This window comes from Physeter macrocephalus, chromosome 16 (genome assembly GCF_002837175.3).
Source record: "Physeter macrocephalus isolate SW-GA chromosome 16, ASM283717v5, whole genome shotgun sequence".
Classification (NCBI taxonomy): Eukaryota; Metazoa; Chordata; class Mammalia; order Artiodactyla; family Physeteridae; genus Physeter; species Physeter macrocephalus.
The window spans coordinates 66,912,189-66,933,997 of NC_041229.1; the positions used below are offsets into that span (position 1 = coordinate 66,912,189).

Genomic DNA, 21,809 nt, shown 5'->3' on the forward strand with positions numbered 1-21,809 from the left:
TGTTGCGGTGCACGGGCTTCTCACTGCGGTGGCTTCTCTTGTTACGGAGCACAGGCTCTAGGCACGTGGGCTTCAGTAGTTGTGGCTCGCAGGCTCTAGAGCTCAGGCTCAGTAGTTGTGGCTCTCGGGCTTAGTTGCTCTGTGGCATGTGGCATCTTCCCGGACCAGGGATCGAACCCATGTCCCCTGCATTGGCAGGCGGATTCTTAACCACTGTGCCACCAGGGAAGTCCCTTCTCAGGCACTTTTCTCCATCAGTTCTGTTCCTGGTGGTGGTAACTTTGACCACTTGGCTAAGTGGGCATCCCCCAGATTTCCCTACTGTAAATCTCCTCCCCCCTACCCCTCGCTTTATAATTAATAACTAATCTTTATTAGGTATAATCTTTCTACCGTGTAATGTATCCTGTTTCCCAACCTCTTTTCATTCGTGATGAACTTCTAAAGTGTGGTTTTCTTTTGAACACAGGGGCACCTCCTATTATTTTTAAAGGCAATGCCCGGGTCTGTGACTGAGATCTGCCTGGGTGTGTCTGGACTCCGGAGGCAGCTTCATATGCTCTTCAGGAGATAGGGAACGCGCTGCAGAAGCGATGATTCCTGGAGAGGGCTGGAATGAGCTCTCCCTTCCCCATGGGCAGGGAAGGGGGTCTCTGCCGAGCATATCTGGTGTCTATCTGCGAGTTTTACCACCAAGTCATTGGAACCAGCAGTCAGGGGTGGGAGCAGTCTAGGTCAGTGGTACTCACAGCTGTGAGTAACCCTGACCTTAACCCAGGGTGCTCCCCTGAGTTGACAGATTAGTTTCTTTCATTCTCAACCCATTCCAGCCACAGCCAGAATTAGGCCTAGTTAACTAGTTCCATGGGGGGGCCGTGATTTTGACACGGTTGCTGGGGTCTATTTCCCATTGTCCACCCTGGGGTGGCCTGGGATGAGTCATGCTCAGGCCCTACCAGCCAGATGGACGGAAACAGGGAGGAAGCTGCTTCTAGGTCAAGTTCGTGCTCCAGGTTGTTTGTCCATAACCAAGGTTGAGTCACAGGCCCACCAATCAGTCACCCAGCAGAGCTCAGACACTGGGCCCAGCCCAGACAGAATACTAATTCCGTCTAGTATTTTTAAAGTTTCCTAAGATGATTCCAAGAAATTTGGCCTCTTGTGAACTCTAGTAACTGTTGTTTATACAAATATTTGATGGCCCTGCCTCCTTTGCAAGGTTCTAGGATATCAGACCTCTGTAACTTTGCTCAGGCCATTCTCCATACCCAGGACACCTACTCCTTTCAAATTTCCCTCATCCCACAGGTACCCACTGTCGCTGCAGCGCCTGCCTCGGTTGTCCAGCGCACACATACCTTCCCCGCTCTTGAGCAGAAGGCCTGCACCCCTCTGCTTGGCCTAGGCAGCTGCTCTTCCTCAGACCAGGTTCTCTACTGTCCTTGATGGAAGGGACCAGCTCTAAGCCTCTTGCCATGGCCCTGAGCACACAGTTGTGCTTTGTCAGCAAGAGCCAGTACATTGCATCCTGACTGCTTTGTTGTCTTCCCGGATAGAAATAGCAGTAGTTAGTATGTGTTAAGTGTTGCCTACACACCAAGGCAGTGTTCTAGGCACCTTACACATATTTACTGGTTTAGGCCGCATGACAACCCTATGAATTAGATACTGTACTATTATTGTCCCCATTTTACAGGTGAGAAAAATGAGGCACAGAGAAGCTCTGTAACTTGCTCAAGTCGCTCAGTTAATAAGCGATAGAGCTAGAGGCCAGCTCCAGAGCACACGTTCCTAACAGCTATACTGTGCTGCCTCTCGAGCAGTAATAAGGCGAGGGTGAGAGGGGAGAATGCCCAGGCCGGTATGACACTAGATCTTTCCCTGTTCATAAAGCAGAAGTCGCCCTAGTAGCCTCATGCCGTTGGCCTTGGACATCCCCTTCCCCTTCCCCTGCACTCCCTAGCTAACTCCGGCTCATCCCTCATGTCTCCACCCAGGCAGCGCCTGCTCCAGAAGTCTTCCCTGTTGCCTTCAGTGGGATGAGTGACCTTTGTCAGTCTCATGCAGGCCTGCATGCTTCCCTCCATCAGAGCAGCGGCTACATTTCCTCCACAACAGTCTCGCCACTGTACCATGAGTTCCTCCAGGGCAGGGGCCACACCTGACCCACCTCTGTGGTCCCTGTGCCAGATCAGGGCTTGGTACATAGTCGGTGCTCAAGAAATACTGGACCAGTTGAGATCAGGACCATGGGCTTGTGGCTTCTGTGCTGGACCAGCCAGACACGGGGCAGGCCCGCTGCAGAGCAGACCTTCCTGCCTGGGGCTACTGCTCCTGACCTGCTGCCAGCAGCCTGCCTGGGGATATAGCCTTTGTGGGGGTCAACACGGAAGCTGATGTGCCCCTGGAAGGGCCTGGGCTGGGGCGCTCAGGGGCCCGGTGCCTTCACCTGTCTCTCTCCCTCCAGTTTGCAGATGGGGTGTACCTGGTGCTGCTCATGGGGCTCCTGGAAGGCTACTTCGTGCCCCTGCACAGCTTCTTCCTGACCCCGGACAGCTTTGAACAGAAGGTTAGGGGAGGTGACCTCACGGGAGGCCCCAGCCCACATGCCCGACCCATCTGCCCACACCTCTGCTGGGGCCATCTGGGGAAGAGGCGGCGGCTTCCCCTCTGCCCAGAGTCTTCGGTGGTTGGATGGGGGGGCTCATTGTGATGCACAGCTGAGCTGAGACGCAGCTACCTACAGGCCACTGAGCACCCTGAACAGCTTTCCCTCTCCTGCACCTTGGTCCCCTGGCCGTATGCGCCTGCCTGGGGCCACAGCCCGGCCTCATCTCTCCCCAGAGGTGACAGGGAAAGTGGCTGCAAGGCTGGTCAGACCTGAGGCCGGCACGCGGCCGATTTCTGATGCCTCTCACAGGCTTCCTCAGCCCACCCGCTAGACAAGGGGCATTTGGTCCCAAGCAGAAACCCTTCTCTGCCTCTTGAACATGTCTTGCTGTCTGATCCTTTCAACTGTGGGCACTTATGTCCCGGAGTTTACAGTCCTGGCAGTGACACAAGAACACAGTAAGACAGGGAGAGGATTTTTAACTCCTCTGGGAGTGCTTCACCAACAGCAGGCTGGGCCTGGCTCACACTCCGCATGGCCGGCCCGGTTTGGCAGCCTCATTTGTCCTTCAAAAAATGACCTCATTTTAGCTCAGCCCCTGCCGCACCGGCTACAGTACTGGTTCCTTCACTTTCCAGGAGCAGGTCACAGGGAGCCCCAAGGGTCCAGGAATGAGTGTGCAGCACCTCATGCACTGCCTTTCTCTCTCCAGGTCTTGAACGTCTCCTTTGCCTTTGAGCTCATGCAAGACGGAGGATTGGAAAAGCCAAAACCACGGCCAGAAGGTACTTTGCTCTTCCCTGGGTTGGTGACAATATGGCAAGACCCTCCCCTGCACACAAGTTTTCAGGGCACAGAGCAAGGCTCATGTTTGATACCAGAGGGGAGACTATCTTTTCTGAAGCCTTCTTTGCCATTTGCAGGGGACGGTGGGACAGGGTGCAGCTGCTCAGTCCTGGGCATCCTTTGCTAGCTGCAGATCGCACAGCCTCAGGGAAAAAAAAAAAAAGAACCTGAAATCCCACACATGGGATCATAGGGATAAGGGCCCATGCAGACGTGTCACAGAGCAGAGGTGCTGCTGCAAGAACTGGCCTGGCCTGGTTTCCAGGTTCTTCTGTGCCTGGATAGGGTGCTGACCTGCCCAAGAGCTATCTGCCAGGTAGGCAGGGGGAAGATGCAGGGGTCATCACAGGCAGCTCTACTCTGAGAATAATTCCCTTTTCTGCCCTTTGCTTGCTCCAACTCTGCTCAAGGACAAGGTTTGATTTGTCAGGTTTAGGTTGCAAACGTTATGGCTGAAAAAAATACAAAAGGAGCAAAATGCTCCAGCAGCCCTCCCGTGCTTGCGCTTGAAGCAATGTGTGCATTTGTAGGGGGAGGTGGTAAGACTTGGGCTAAACTGGAAGGACCAGGTAGGGCTTTTGTATTTCTTTTTCTTTTTTCTTTTATATTGGAGTATAGTTGATTAACGATGTTGTGTTAGTTTCAGGTGTACAGCAAAGTGATTCTGTTATACATATACATGTATCTATTCTTTTTCAAATTCTTTTCCCATTTAGGTTATTACAGAATAGTGAGCAGAGTTCCCTATGCTATACAGTAGGTCCTTGTTTGGTATCTATTTTAAATATAGCATTGTGTACGTGTCAATCCCAAACTCCCAATCTATCCCTTCCCTCCACCCTTCCCCTGGTAACCATAAGTTCATTCTCTAAGTCTGTGGGTCTGTTTCTGTTTTGTAAATAAGTTCATTTGTATAATTTTTTTTTAGATTCTGCATATAAGCAATATCATATGATATTTGTCTTTCTCTGTCTGACTGACTTCACTTAGTATAGTCTCCAGGTCCATCCATGTTGCTGCAAATGGCATTATTTCATTCTTTTTAATGGCTGAGCAATATTCCATTGTATATATGTACCACATCTTCTTTATCCATTCATCTATCGATGGACATTTAGGTTGCTTCCAGGTCACGGCTATTGTAAACAGTGCTGCAGTGAACATTGGGGTGCATGTATCCTTTCGAACCATGTTTTTCTCCAGATATATGCCCAGGAGTGGGATTGCTGGATCATATGGTAGCACTATTTTTAGTTTCTTAAAGAATCTCTGTTTATTAAGGAACACTGTTCTCCACAGTGGCTGTACCAAGTTACATTCCCACCAACAGTGTAGGAGGGTTCCCTTTTCTCCACACCCTCTCCAGCATTTACTGTTTGTAGACTTTTTGATGATGGCCATTCTGACTGGTGTGAGGTGATATCTCGTTGTAGTTTTGATTTGCATTTCTCTAATAGTTAGCGATGTTGAGCATCTTTTCATGTGCCTCTTGGCCATCTGTACGTCTTCTTTGTAGAAATGTCTATTTAGGTCTTCTGCCCATGTTTTGATTGTGTTGTTTGTTTGTTTGGTTTTTGATATTGAACCACGTGAGCTATTTGTAAATTTTAGAGATTAATCCCTTGTCGGTCACATCATTTGCAAATGTTTTCTCCCATTCTTTGTCTTTTCTTTGTCTTTTCGTTTTGTATATGGTTTCTGTTTCTGTGCAAAAGCTTTTGAGTTTAATTAGGTCCCATTTGTTTATTTTTGTTTTTACTTCCATTACTCTAGGAGACAGATCAAAAAAGATATTGCTGCGATTTATGTCAAAGAGCGTTCTGCCTGTATTTTCCTCTAAGAGTTTTATAATATCTGGTCTTAAATTTAGATCTTTAGTCCATTTTGAGTTTATTTTTGTGTATGGTGTTAAGGAATGTTCTAATTTCATTTGTTTACATGTAGCTGTCCAGTTTTCCCGGCATCATTTATTGAAGAGATTGTCTTGTCTCCATTGAATAGTCTTGCCTCCTTTGTCATAGATTAACCATAGGTGCATGGGTTTATTTCTGGGCTTTCTGTCCTGTTCCATTGATCTATATGTCTGTTTTTGTGCCAGTACCCCACTGTTTTGATGACTGTAGCTTTGTAGTATAGTCTGAAGTTAGGGAGCCTGAGAAATACATCATGCCGCTCCCTTCTGGCCTGCAGAGTTTCTGCCGAGAAATCAGCTGATAACCTTATGGGAGTTCCCTTGTACATTATTTGCTGCTTTTCCCTTATTGCTTTTAATATTTTTTCTTTGTCTTTAATTTTTGTCAGTTTGATTACTATGTGTCTCAGTGTGTTCCTCCTTGGGTTTATCCTGTCTGGGACTCTGTGTGCTTCCTGGACTTGGGTTACTGTTTCCCCTCCCATGTTAGGGAAGTTTTCAACTATTATCTCTTCAAATATTTTCTCAGGCCCTTTCTCTGTCTCTTCTCCTTCTGAGACCCCTATAGTGTGAATGTTGCTGCATTTAATGTTGTCCCAGAGGTCTCTTAGACTGTCCTCATTCCTTTTCACTCTTTTTTCTTTATTCTGTTCCATGGCAGTGATTTCCACCAGTCTGTCTTCCAGGTCACTTATCTGTTCTTCTGCCTCAGTTATTCTGCTATTGATTCCTTCTAGTGTATTCTTTATTTCACTTACTGTATTGTTCAACTGTTTGTTCTTTAGTTCTTCTAGGTCTTTGTTAAACACTTCTTATATTGTCTCGATCTGTGCCACCATTCTTTTTCCGAGATCTTGGATCATCTTTACTATCATTACTCTGAATTCTTTTTCAGGTAGATTGTATATCTCTACTTCACTAGTTATTCTTCTGGGGTTTTATCTTTTTCCTTCATCCGGGACATATTCCCCTGCCCTCTCATTTTGTCTTTCTGTGATTGTGATTTCTGTTCTGCAGGATGCAGCGTTGTATTTCTTGCTTCTGCTGCCTGCCCCCTGATGAATGAGGCTGTCTAAGAGGCTTCTGCAGGCTTCCTGGTGGGAGGGACTGGTACCTGCCCACTGGTGGGTGGAGCTGGGTCTTGTCCCTCTGGTGGGGAGGGCTGTGTCAGGGGGTGTGTTTATTGGGCAGCTGTTTACTCAGGAAGACTTTAAGCAGCCTGTCTGCTGATGGGTGGGGCTGTGTTCCCACCCTGTTGGTTGTTTGGCCTGAGTCGTCCCAGCACTGGAGCCTAGAAGCTGTTGGGTGGGGCCAGGTCTTGGTGAGAAAATGGTGTCCTCCAAGAGAGCTCACGCCAGTGAGTACTCCCCAGAACTGCCGCCACTAGTGTCCTTGTCCCCACAGTGAGCCACAGCCATCCCCCGCCTCCGCAGGAGACCTTCCAATACGAGCAGGTAAGTCTGGCCCAGTCTCTTAATGTGGTCACTGCTTTTTACCCTGGGTCCTGGTGCACTCGAGACCCTGTGTGTACCCTCCAAGAGTGGAGTTTGTTTCTCCCAGTCCTGTGGAATTCCTGTGATCAAACCCTGCTGGCCTTCACAGCTAGAGTCCCCGGGGGCTCCTCCTCCTATTGCCAGATCCCCAGGCTGGGGAGCCTGATGTGAGGCTCAGAACTTTCACTCCTGTAGGAGAACCTCTGTTATATAATTATTTTACAGTTTGTGGGTCACCCACCCAGCATGTATGGGATTTGTTTTTATCATTATTACGCCCCTCTTACCATCTCATTGTGGCTTCTTCTTTGTCTTTGGATGTAGGGTATCTTTTTTGGTACGTTCCAACATTTTTTTGTTGGTGGTTATTCAGCAGTTAGTTGTGATTTTGGTATTTCCATAAGAGGAGGTGAGCTCATGTCCTTCTACTCCTCCATCTTGTCTCCTCTCCCCCAGGGCTTTTGTATTTAGACATTAGGATAGAGGAGTAAGCATCCCAGACAGGATGGCCATGTGAGCAAATGTCCTGCCTGGGGAATGGGGAAGGGCTTAGCTTATGAGACAGCCAAGCATGTGGCTAAGCCATGACAGACCTTGGTCCAGTCCCTACCCCACCAACCTTGGGCAACTTACTGGTCATATTTTTCATGTCTATAAAAGTGGAAATCCTAGGGACATGCACATTATATGATTAAATGTGATGATGTCTGATGCACAGCACCTGACACCTAATAATGAGTATATAGCAGTTACCTATTTGGCTGGAATATTAAGAGTATGAATTGAATAATAGTTGATTACAGTGAAGCAAGTCCTGGAGGGACTTGATGCCAAGGCAGCAAGTTTGGACTTGATTCTGTGGGCAGTAGGAGTCATTGAAGTTTCTTGAGCAGGTGAGTGATGTAATCAGAGCTCTATTCCAGAGAGATGACTTGGAAGGCAGTGTGAAGAACAGATATTTAGATGTGGGGCGCCATCAGCAGTACTGGGGAACCTAGGAGGAAAAACAAGCTTGGGAGGGGACACAAGAGTGTCAGCTTTGGAAACCTTGAGGTTGACACCTAGGCATTGACACAAGCAGAATTGGAGTTCGGGTAGAAGATCAGGGCTGTGGTTATATCACTGCAAGTCTTCCACTTGTTCCATTCTCTCTTGGTGTATAACAGGAAAGCATGTAGAGAAAAGGGAAGGGTTAGGGACAATATCTTGTGGGAATGCCTTTACCCATGAAGCTGGAGAAGAAAGCAGGAAGACTGGAGGAGAGAGGTCAATTGTGAAGACATTGGTTGGTCCCTGTCTCATGACTCTTTCCAGACCTCAGTAACTATCAGCTCTGGTTAACAAAAGCCAATCCCTTAGTGTCATTCATCATCACCTTGTTCTAAGCACCTGGTCACTGCCAGAGGAGGACCTCTAGCAAGGCTGCTGTCCCTCACGGGGTTGTCTCCCCGCAAGGCCACTGTAGCCATCCTAATGCCTTTAGAAGTAGACCCTGAGTGTCCTGTGGCCAGCTGATAAGCACCCTGCTTCTGGGTAGGAGAGACATAGCAGGATAGTCCAGCCAGCATTTCTGTGTCTGTTTTCTTGAACTGCTTAATATGAAACTTCCTGGTTACAGACTGGAAGTACTTCTTCTGATACTTCAGTTTTCAAGCATTTATTTCCCTTAAGACAGTTTTCCCAATATCAATTAATTTATAGGGATATTTCAGTATATAGATGACATTTCTTGTATAAATATTAAACTGCTTAATATGAAATTTCCTGACCAATATGAATGGAAAAACACGTATTTTATTTGCTATTATACTGGGCACCATGTCCATGCTGAAAATTTCCAGTGCATAAAGGAGAATTGAGATGGTATTTTGTGAGACCATACTTGGTGAGAGGTATACCCCAGCATTCTTGTTTCTCTGCTTCTAACTGGGAGGTGAAATTCAGTAGTAAATGCTGCAGACTTTCAAAAGGGGCTAATCTGAGTAATTCTTTGAGGTGTTTGTTTCAACATCAAACTGGATGTGGTAGAGGCATTTTTCATGGCAAATGTTTTTAAGGTCAGGAAAATGCATCCTCTGCCATGCTGTTTGACACTCAAAGCTCTGTTATACCTTGAAATCCCCTGGAAGCTTTGGGTTTCCATTTCAGATGACTTTTGCTGCCCAGACTTCATAACCTTTTAGTACCCCAATTAGTGTAAGCCAAGTGTTAGCAGCAAGTTCATGGCCAGTGGAGCAGTTGACATATTGGCATGAAGCTGGTGGCTTTCTATTTAGGGTATCATATCATGTGTCTTCAAATGCACATGCCTACTCTGTTATCATCATTCAAGTAGACTCATCATTGGGTATGGTTAAGACCCCAGCACAACAGACAGGTGGGGACTAGAAGAAACTTACTACAAGGCAGGAATGAAGTCTGCATGTAAGACAGCCAGCAGGCTGATGGAATATCTAAAATACAAGGAGTCAAATAGCTGGGACCAAGCTACTTAAAACAATGCTGAAAATCCAGGCAGGTGAAGGCAGCGTAGTTGTAGACGATCAATACTATTTGTGGAATGATTTGGTCAGTGGCTGGAAATATGGGAAATGGTTCAACTTCCCTTCCCCATTCCCTTAGGGATAGTGTACAGACCAGTGGCAAAAATTTTAAACTCTGATAATATCAAGTATTAACAAGGATGTACAAAAACTGCTGTTTCTGTTTGCCCTTATCAATACATTTAATATTTGTAATACCACTGTGGTATTAAATGCAGAATGATGGCCTCCCCCAAAATGTCCACATCCTAATCCCTGGGGCCTGTTAATACCTTACATGGTAAAAGGGACTTTACAGATGTGATTAAGTTGAGGATCTTGAGCTGGAGAGATTACCTTGGATCATCTGGGTGGTTCCAGTGTAATCACAAGAGAAGAGGGAAGCAGAAGACTCATCAGAATGATGTAGCATGAGACAGATTCAACCAGCCATTGATGGCTTTGAAGATGAAAGGGGGCCATGAGCCAAAGAATGCTGGTAGCCCCTAGAAGCTAGAAAAAGCAAGAAAACAGATTCTCCCCTAGTGTCTCCAGAAGCGAACACAACCCTGCTGATACCTTGATTTTATCCCAGTGAGACCCATTTTGGACTTTGACCTTTAGAACTGTAAGATAAAAAATTTGGATTGTTTTAAGCCACCAAATTTGTGGTAGTATGTTAAAGCAGCAGTAGAAAACTAATATACCCTATGACCAGCAATTCCACTCATAAGTATGCATGTCCATATACTAGGACCCTAGTCCAAAAATATCCATGATAGACTAAACTGGAGAGCGCATCCCCAGGGAACAAGCTAAATAAATTGGAGTATATTCATACCATGGATTATTACACAATGGCAACAATAAAGAATGAACTGAGAAATCGCGTGAGAGACGTCTAGTTACTGTAGCATGAAGAGGTCAGTGATTATCCTCTGCAAAAAAAAGCAAGTGTAAAACTGGACAAAATGATCAAAAACAGGCATTTCAAGGCACTGAATATTTACCAGAAGTAGATAACAGATTGAGAAGCATTCTTGAAAAATGATAGAATATACTAAAATAATTATACCTCAATAAAACAAATTATACCTCAATGAAATTGTTTAAAGGATGAATGCTATAAACATGATTTTGAGTAAAAAAATCAAAATAATATGCATAGTATGAGTATTTATATAAAGTGTAAAAATAGACAAAACTACAGTCTGCTGTTTAAAGGTGCATATGTTGCTGGTGGAACTATGAAGAAGAGCAAGGAGGTGATCACGATAAAAGTGAGGATTGTGGTTATCTTTGAAGGGTGAGAGAGGGCTGTGACCTGAATGCAGAGAGGAAGGGGGTGCTTCTAGGGTACTGACAATGTTCGTACCTGAGACATGGGTGGTGGTTACGTGAGGGTTCCCTTAAAAGTATTTAAAACTGAACATATATATGTTGAATGTACTTTTCTGGATGCTTGTCATATAAAAAATTTTAATATGTAAAGAATATGGCAAAATCACCAGATAGGGTAGTAGGCCACCACCTTAAAAGTATTTAAAACTGAACATATATATGTTGAATGTACTTTTCTGGATGCTTGTCATATGAAAAAATTTTAATATGTAAAGAATATGGCAAAATCACCAGATAGGGTAGCAGGCCAGGGAGTAAACAGGAGAGCAAGGCAGAGACTGAGGATGAGCTACATCCATTGGAGGTGGGATGGTGGCTGGAACATGATGGACATCTTAGGGTTAAAACTGAACATATATATGTTGAATGTACTTTTCTGGATGCTTGTCATATAAAAAATTTTAATATGTAAAGAATATGGCAAAATCACCAGATAGGGTAGTAGGCCACCACGAAAATGACCAATACCAAAGGATGGATTCTGTCTCAGTGGGGAATAGGGAGTAAACAGGAGAGCAAGGCAGAGACTGAGGATGAGCTACATCCATTGGAGGTGGGATGGTGGCTGGAACATGATGGACATCTTAGGGGTGGGCTTACCCTGAGTAGGCAGCCTGTGGCCACCCAACTTATTCCAGCCCCCACCAGCTGGTGGCACTGAGCCACCAGGTTTCTTCCCACCTTGGTCAGGGAACTCAAAGATGGGGGTAGAGAGACTTCAGAGAAGGGAGGGCCCTCAGACTGGGATGAGACAGACTGGGATGAGACAGGCTGGGGTAGCCCAAATGGGTCCATGGAGGACATGGCCACACAGGGCCATGTCCCCTTGTGTAAAGCCTGGGTTTCTGCATTAGCAGAGTTCCTCTCCCTCCTAGACTAATGCATCTTTTAAAGAACCACAGACTCATTTCGGATGGTCCTCTGATGGATGGGAATTGTCACTAAGGCCACTGAGTGAGAGGAGCAAACCTAGAGCCCTTTCCCCTTGACCAGAGGCCATTTTCTCCTCAGAGTGGTCTTGGGTCTGATTTGTCTCTTCCTTGGCCCCAGCCAGCCAGACAGCCTCTGCTCTGGCTGTCTATCCAGGTGCCCTACCAGCCTGACTGCCTGCTCCCAGATAGGGACACTGGGCCAGCACAGAGAAATGGTCAGAGCAGTGCTAACTTGCTAATCACGTAATTTATTAGCCCAGGGTTTTAAAGAGGCTCTATATTGCAGGGAGTCACAGATCATTCCCAGGAATCCAAAGCTCTTCTCCTAGCTGAGATGGCCTACCCACTGGCCTACCTGGAACTACCTGTGTGGCTGTTGGTTTTCTTGAAAAGAACAGACAATAAGTAGCGTCTCTGACTGTAGTCCCCGCCCCCACTTCACCAGGCCCACCTCATGGTGATCACCTGTAGGAAGAAGCAACTCAGATTTGCCAAGGAGCAGGGCTTAATCTTTGTGAATGGTACCCCCCTTGGAGTTGTGCAGTGCATAGACTTAACAGCTATACATAACAGCTCTGCTACTAGGCAAAGATGGGAAAGTGGGAAGGAAACTACCATTTAGGGAGCCCTTCATATGTTCCAGGTGTTTTTCATAAAACCCAATTTTACCAGTGAGAAAACTGATTCCGAGACGTTAAATGACTTTACGCCTTTAACCCACTGTAGTGAAGATGGCCTTCAAATTTTAGTGGACGTTAAAATTAAAACAGAGGAGACATATCAAGATGGCAGAGTAGAAGGATTCGGAGCTCACCTCCCCCCATGAACGCCAAAAATACATCTACATGTGGAGTAATTTTCACTGAAAATTAACTGGAGATTCGCAGAAAGACTCTTGTACGACCAACACTGTAAGAAAGATCCACACAGAATCGGGTAGGAAGGGAAGAGAAGCAATCAGGGACCTGTGCCCCTGGGAGGGAACTCAGAAGAGGAGGGGAATTACATGGACAGAGATCTCCCTGGGGAGGGAGCAGTTTGAGCCACATATTGGGCACGCCAGCCCTGAGGTCTAACACCAGGTAGACGAGTTCCCTTAGGTTTGACAATCAGTGGGACTAATAGGAGGGCTGTAAGAAACCTAGACTCTTCTCATGAAGAGCACACACACACTTGCTAGCTCCCAAAACAAGCAGAGGAAGCAGATTGAAACTGCTTGGGACTCTGACCGGTTTCCCCAACTGCCCCAGCCTGAGTGGAGTACCCACTCCAGCCCCACTTGCTCCATGATGCCGCTCCACACTAAGGCAAGGGCTGCTGTAGCCAAGGGGAGTGCTCAGTTGTGAGGGATGGAGCTGGCTCAGACATAGAACAGCATCTGAAAGGGGCGGGAGAACCCATTACTGGTGCTTATGGAGGCAGCGCATTAGAAGCAGTCTGAGACCCTAGCTAGGGCTGGGACTGCCATGGCCCACACACAGACCCACACTGAGTGCCCAATCCAGCACTGCTGTGCTCTGAGATGAGGGTGCCAGTGATGGGAGGGGGAGAGCACACACTTAGGGGAAACAGAGCCAGTTCAGACCCTACCCTCAGGGCTTCTGCTTCAGCAACTTGGGACCCAACCTTGCTCCAAATAGGGTGATATCAGCCACTGAGCAGAGCAGAAGGCCCAGCTCACACCTAGCTCTGGATCTATAGCCCCTTCATCTCCAGCCCCACCTCCTTCCAATGTGATACCTGCCAGAACACCATGGGGGAAGATGTGACTCATGCTCATGTCAGATCCAGCTCTCCCACCAAAGCCACTGGGCACATGCAGACTGTATAGGGTCACTCCCATACAAGGACACCCATTCAAGACCAGAGTAGGTAACTGTTTCACCTAATCTCATAGAGACAGAGAAAGTTAAGCAAAAGGAGAAGATAGAGGAATTTGTTTCAATTGAAAGAACAAGAGAAAACCCCTGAAAAACAACCAATGAAATGAAAATAATTTATCAGATAAAGAGTTCAAAGCATTAGTAATAAGAATGCTAACTGGATTACTGAAAAAAATAGATTAATACAGTGAGAATTTTAATAAAGAACTAGAAAATATAAAAAAGAACCAGTCAGAACTGAAGAATACAATAAATGAAATGAAAAACATGCTAGAAGGAATTAACAGCAGACTAGGTAATACAGAAGAACGTATAAGTGATCTGCAAGATAGAATAATGGAAATCACCCAGTCATAACAGCAAGAATAAAAAGAAATTTAAAAAAATAAGAACACTTTAAGGGACCTCTGGGACATCAAGCATGAAAAAAAAATCAATCAGATTATGGGGGGTCCCAGATGGAGAAGAGGGAGAAAAGTGTCCAAAATGTATTTGATGAAATTATGGCTGAAAAATTCCTGAACCTGAAGAAGAAAACAGATATCCAGGTACAGGAAGCACAGAGGGTCCCAAACTAGATGAACCCAAACAGACCCACACCAAGACATATCATAATTAAAATGGCAAAAGTTAGAGAATTCTAAAGGCAGCAAGAAAGAAAACAGACTCATATATATCAGGGAACACCCATAAGGCTATCAGCTGATTTTTCTGCAGAAACTTTGTAGGCCAAAAGGGAGTGGTATGCTATATTTAAAGTGCTGAAAGGGAAAAACCTGCAACCCAGGATACTCTACCCAGCAAAATTATCATTTAGAATTGAAGGAGAGATACAGAACTTCTCAGGCAAGCAAAACTAAAGAGTTCATCAATACTAATATGACCCTAAAAGAAATGTTAAAGAGTCTTCTCTAAGTGGAAAATAGAAGGCTAATACAAGAAGTATCTATAGGAAAGGAAAAATCCCACTAGTAAAGCAAATATATAGTAAAGGATGAGGGATCAACCAATTAAATAAGCTAACATGAAGATTAAAAGACAAAAAAATTGTAAAATCAATTTTAACTGCAACAAACAGTGAAAGAATACACATGAAGATGTAAAATAGGACATCAAAAACACAAAATGTTGGGGAGGGGAGTAAAAAAATGTAGATCTTTTAGAATGTGTTTGAACTTTGACTGTCAGTTACACATAGTTATAGGTCAACATATATGAACCCCATAGTAACCACAAATCAAAAACCTACAATAGATACACAAAAGCTAGAGAGAAAGGAACACAAGCATACCACTAAAAATCATCACACCAAAAGGGAAGAAACTAAAAGAAGAAAAGAACAGAGAAGAACTACAGAAGCAGCCAGAAAACAAGTAACAAAATGGCAGTAAGTACATACCTATCAATAATCACTTTAAATGTCAATAGACTAAATGCTCCAATCAAGACATAGGGCAGGGCTTCCCTGTTGGTGCAGTGGTTAAGAATCTGCCTGCCAATGCAGGGGACACGGGTTTGAGCCCTGGTCCAGGAAGATCCCACATGCCATGGAGCAACAAAGCCCATGCACCACAACTGCTGAGCCTGCGCTCTAGAGCCCACAAACCACAACTACTGAGCCCATGTGCCACAACTACTGAAGCCCACATGCCTAGAGCCCGTACTCCACAACAAGAGAAGCCACTGCAGTGAGAAACCTGCACACCCCAACGAAGAGTAGACCCCGCTCGCCACAGCTAGAGAAAACCCACACGCAGCAACGAAGACCCAACACAGCCATAAAGGAAGGAAGGAAGGAAGGAGGGAGGGAGGGAGGGAAAGGAAGGAAGAAAGAAAGAAAGAAAGAAAGGAAAGAAGGAAGGAAGGAAGGAAGACAAGACATAGAGCAGAAAGGAGCAATCAAGATGGTGGAGTAGCAGGATGTGAAGCTCACCTCTTGCCACAAATACATCAAAAGTACATCTACATGTGGAATGATTCTCACAGAATATCTACCAAATGCTGGCAGAAGACCTCTGACCTCTGAAAGGGCAAGAAAATCTCCATGTAACTGGGTAGAACAAAAGAAAAAAGAAAGAGAAAAAAGAAAGTGAGAAAGGAATCCGAATGGGACCTGCATCCCTGAGAGGGAGCTCTGAAAGAGGAAAGCTTCCTGCACCCTGGGAAGTCCCCTCACCAGTAGGGACATCAGCCAGGACAGAGCTTCAGAGCCTTGGAAGAGAACGCAAGAACCAGTTTGAAGCAGAAAGAACGCAGAGACACCTGCACAGATGGTCAGTGCCACTGCTCTCCTCTCCCCAGTGCATCTGCCAGGGCAAGCGTGGGCTGGGTGCAGAAGCTCGGGCTTTGGAGATAAGACCTGGGGAGAGGATTGGGATGGGCTGCATGGAAAGAGCCTGAAGGGGCTGGAGTCTGGTGCAACACACCTGAGGGTGTATGCAGAGGAAGCCTGGGCCACCTTAGAGGCAAGGAGCTATTGTGCAGGTGGCATGCAAGGGAAGGGGTGGGACCCACCATTACACTCTCTTTCCCTGCATGTGCTCTCAGGTGGCAGGACACTGCCTACAGGAGCTCCAGGAGCAGTCACAAGCTGCCACTGCTGCTGCCCCATTTCAGGAGCGGTTGTGAACTGCTTGCATTCCCATCACATGCTCTGGGGACATGCATGAGCCACCACCGCTGCTGAGAACCCCATGACTGGGCACCAGCTGCTGCATCTACACATTCCCTATTAAGGGGATAACGGCCAGCACATACTGAGGAAAGAGGTGACAGGCATCCATACTAAAAACAGCCCTTGCACCAAAAATACTAAACCCACACAAGCTACACAGGGGCACTTCCACATAAAAATAGCCCTCCACGACCTCAGTAGATAATTGTTTCTCCTAAACTCACAGAATAAGAGAAGTATAAGTAAAATGAAGAAGCAGAGGAACCACTCCCAGTTACAAGACCAAGAGAATTCCCCTGAAAGAACAAACGATGAAACAGATCCCTTCAGTCTAATAGACACCAATTTCAAAAAGGAGATAAAGAAAATATGAAGGAATTAGGAAAGGCTATCAACAAAAATGCAAAGTACTGTAGAAAGGAACTAGAAACTGTAAAGAGGAACCAAGAAAAATTAGAAAACACATTTGCTGAGGCAAAAACTGGACTAAAGGCAATGAATAGCATAATAAATAATGCAGAAGAACAAATAAGTGACCTGGAAGATAGAATAATGAAAATCACACAGGACAGCAGACAGAAAGACCAATTTTTTAAAAAAATGAAAGCAATATAAGAGACCTATGGGATAATATAAAGTATGCCAATCTATGCATAATAGGGATTGTAGAAGGGGAAGAAAGAGAAAAGGGGATTGAAAATGTATGTGAGGATATTATGGCTGAAAACTTCCCAGACCTAAAGAAGGAAACATATCCAGGTACAGGAAGCACAGAGGGTCCCAAACAAGGTAAACCCAAACAGACCTACGCTGAAACATATTATAATAAAAATGGCAAAAGTTAGAGAGGGTTCTAAAGGCAGCAAGAAAAAAAAGGAGTTCATTACAAGTGAACATAAGGCTATCAGCTGACTTCTCTACAGAAACGTTTCAGGCTAGAAGGGAGTGGAAAAAAATATATTCAAAGTCCAGAAAGGGAAAAATCTGCAACCTAGGATACTCTACCCAGCAAAATTATCATTTAGAATAGAAGGAGAGATAAAGAATTTCACAGAAAAGCAAAAACTAAAAGAATACAGCAATACTAAACCTATCCTAAAGGAAATATTGAAAGGTCTCCTATAAATAGAAAAGAAGTAAGAATATATAGGAAAGAGAAAATCACAATTGGAAAACAAATCACCTAAATAAGCGTGTACACAGATTTTTTAAAAATCAAAAAATTTCTGTGAAAGTGATGATAACCACAATGAACAGCAAAAGGATGAACATGAAGATGTAAAAGAGGACATCAAAATCATGAAATGTGGGGGAGGAAGAACATGTAGCTTTTTTTTTTCATTTCCTAGAATGTGTTTGAGCCTATATGACTACCAGTCTAAAGCGAGTAGATACAGGATGGGGTTAACATACTTGAAAAACAGGCTAACCACAAATCAAAAACATACAATAGATTCACAAAAAAAAAAAAAAAAAGAGAGAACATAAGTATAATACAAAAGAAAATCATCAAACCACAAAAAGAAAAGAAAGAGACAAAGAAGAAATATAAAATCAATGGGAAAGAAATGTTAAAATGGCAATAGATATCAATAATTACCTTAAATGTCAATGGACACAATGCTCCAATCAAAACACACAGAGCAGCAGAGTGGATTTTTAAAAAAAGAGCCTACAATATGCTGCCTACAAGAGACCCACTTTAGGGCAGAGGATATACATAGATTGAAAGTGAGGGGATGGAGAAAGATATTTCAAGCAAACGGGAATGAGAAAACAGAGGTTACAATTCTCATATCAGACAAAATAGACTTTAAAACATAGGCTATAAAGAAAGATAAAAAGGACACTGTATAATGATAAAAGGATCAATACAGGAAGAGGATTGTACACTTGCCAACATACATGCACCTAATATAGGAGCACCCAAATACATAAAACAAATACTAACAGACATAAAGAGAGAAAATGACAGTAATATAATAATAGTAGGAGACTTTAACACCTCACTCACATCAAGGGACAGATCTTCTAGACAGAAAATTCATAAGGTAACAGAGACCTTAAATGATACAGTAGAACAGTTATACATAATTGATATTTTCAGGACATCCAAAAAATCAGAATACACATTCTTTTCAAGTGCACATGGAACATTCTCTAGGATTGACCACATACTAGGGTACAAAACAAGCCTCAACAAATTTAAGAGTATAGAAATTATCTCAAACATCTTTTCTGACTACACCAGCATGAAACTAGAACCACAGAAAAAGAAATGAGAAAAAAATGATTACATGGAGATTAAACAACGTACTACTAAAAAACCACTGGATCAACGAGGAAATCAGAAAGGAAATTTAAAAATACCTTGAGACAAATGACAGTGAAAACACACCATCCAAAATCTTTGGGATGCAGCAAGAGCAGTTCTCAGAGGAACGTTCATAGCAACACATGCCTTATTCAGAAAACAAGAAAAATCAAGTAAACAACCTAACCTACACTTAAAAGAATTAGAAAAAGAAGAACAAACAAAACCTAAAGTCAGCAGAATGAAGGAAATAATAAAGATCAGAGAGGAAATAAATAAAATAGAGATTAAAAAAACAATAGACATTCTCTGACATAAATCACAGCAGGATTTTTTTTGATCCACCTCATAATGAAAATTAAAACAAAGATAAACAAATGGGACCTAATTAAACTTAAAAGGTTTTGCACAGCAAAGGAAACCATAAACATGAAAAGACAACCCACAGAATGGGAGAAAATATTTGCAAAGGAAGCAACTGACAAGGGATTAATCTCCAAAATATACAAACAGCTCAAGCAGCTCAATATCCAAAAAAACCAAAAAACCCAATCAAAAACTGGGCAGAAGATCTAAATAGACGTTTCTCCAAAGAAGACATACAGATGGCCAAAAAGCACATGAAAAGATGCTCAACATCACTAATTATTAGAGAAATGCCAATCAAAACTACAATGAGGTATCACCTCACAGTGGTCAGAATGACCATCATCAAAAAAATCTACAAATAGTAAATGCTAGAGAGGATGTGGAGAAAAGGGAGCCCTCCTACACTGTTTGTGGGAATGTAATTGGTACAACTATTATGGAGAACAGTATGGAGGTTCCTTAAAAAACTAAAAATAGAACTACCATATGATCCTGCAATCCCACTCCTGGACATATACCCAGATAAAACCATAATTCAAAAAGATACATGCACCCCTATGTTCATTGCAGCACAATTTACAATAGCCAGGACATGGAAGCAACCTAAATGTCCATCGACAGAGGAATGGATAAAGAAGATGTGGTGTGTGTGTGTGTGTGTGTGTGTGTGTGTGTGTGTGTGTATATATATATGTGTATATATATATATATATATATATACAATGGAATATTACTCAGCCATAAAAAAGAATGAAAGAATGTCATTTGCAGCAACATGGATGGACCTAGAGATTGTCATACTGAGTGAAGTAAGTCAGACAGAGATAAACAAATATCATATATTGCTTATATGTGGAATCTAAAAAAATGTTACAAATGAACCTATTTACAACACAGAAATAGAGTCTCAGATGTAGAAAACAAATTTATGGTTACTGGGGGGGAAAAGGAGGGGAAGGATAAACTGGGAGATTGGAATTGACATATACACACTACTATATATAAAGTAGATAATTAAAAGACCTACTGTATAGCATGAGGAATTCTTCTCAATACTCTGTAATGACCTACATGGGAAAAGAATCTTAGAGTGAATATATGCATATGTGTAACTGATTCACTTTGCTGTACAGCAGAAACTAACACAACATTGCAAATCAACTATACTCCAAAAAAAATTAAATTTTAAAAAACAATAGGAAAAAAAATCAATAAAACCAAGAGCTGGTTCTTTGAAAGGTAAACAAGATTGACAAACCTCTAGCCAGGCTCACCAAGAAGAAAAGAGAGAGAACCAAAATAAACAAAATAAATGAAAAAGGAGACACAACAACCCATACCACAGAAATACAGAAAACCATAAGAGAATACTATGAACAATTATATGCCAACAAATTCGACAACCTAGAAGAAATGGACAAGTTTCTAGAAACATACAGCCCACCAAAATTGAATCAAGAAGAAACAGATAATTTGAACAGACCGATCACTAGAGATGAAGTAGAATCTGTAATTTTAAAACTCCCTACAAACAAAAGTCCAGGACCAGATGGCTTCACCGGTGAATTCTACCAAACATACAAAGAAGAATTTTTACCGATCCTTCTCAAACTCTTCCAAAAAATTGAAGAGGGAATACTCCCAAAGACATTCTGTGAAGTCACCATCATCCTGATACCAAAACCAGCAATGTCCTAGCCAGCCACAGCAATCAGATGAGAAAAAGAAATAAAAGGTATCCAAATTGGAAGGGAAAAGGTAAAATTGTCATTATATGCAGATGTCATGATTCTGTATAGAGAAAACCCTAAAGACTCCACAAAAAAACTACTAGAACTGATAAATGAATTCAGCAATGTAGCAGGATACAAGATTAACAAGATTCTTTTTTTTTATATAGTTTCCTTTGCTGTGCAAAAGCTTGTAAGTTTGATTAGGTCCCATTTGTTTATTTTTGTTTTCTACATATGTACAATGGAATACTATTCAGCCATAAAAAAGAACGAAATAATGCCATTTGCAGCAACATGGCTACAACTTGAGATTATCATACTAAGTGAAGTCAGAAAGAGAAAGACAAATACCATATGATATCACTTATATGTGGAATCTAAAATATGACACAAATGAACCTATCTACAAAACATAAACAGACTCACAGACATAGAGAACAGACTTGTGCTTGCCAAGGGGTAGGGGGTTGGGGGAGGGATGGAATGGGAGGTTTGGGTTAGCAGAGATAAGCTATTATATATGGAATGGATAAACAACAAGGTCCTACTGTCTATTCAGTATCCTATGATAAACCATAATGGAAAAGAATATATATATATATATATATATGAATCACTTTTCTGTACAGCAGAAATTAACACATTGTAAATCAACTATACTTCAATATAAATAAATAGATAGATACATTCTAAAAAAAAGAAAAGAAGACACAGGGTGGCTGATTGGATAAAGAAAAAAATGCCCATCTAAATGCTGCTTACAAGAGACTCACTTCAGAACTAAAGATACACACAGACTGAAAGTGAGGGGAAGGAAGAATATTTCATGCAAATGGAAAGACCAAAGCAGGAGTAACAATACTCATATAAGACAAAATAGACTTTAGGGCTTCCCTGGTGGCACAGTGGTTGAGAGTCCACCTGCTGATGCAGGTGATGTGGGTTCGTGCCCTGGTCTGGGAAGATCCCACATGCCGCGGAGCGGCTAGGCCCATGAGCCATGGCCGCTGAGCCTGCGCATCCGGAGCCTGTGCTCCACGACGGGAGAGGCCACAACAGTGAGAGGCCCGCGTACCGCAAAAAAAAAAAAAAAAAAAAAAAAAGACTTTAAAACAAAGT

The 21,809-nt window shown here is 43.3% G+C and overlaps 1 protein-coding gene across 1 annotated transcript in view; it reads left to right on the top strand.

Annotated features, from left to right (window-relative positions):
• Positions 1-21,809, top strand: part of PARVA (parvin alpha) — a 191,151-nt gene that overhangs the window by 158,437 nt on the left and 10,905 nt on the right. The window contains exons 11-12 of the mRNA XM_024119104.3: positions 2,468-2,569; positions 3,324-3,396. Of these exons, the coding sequence (XP_023974872.1) occupies positions 2,468-2,569; positions 3,324-3,396 (175 nt within the window). The remainder of the gene's footprint in view (positions 1-2,467; positions 2,570-3,323; positions 3,397-21,809) is intronic.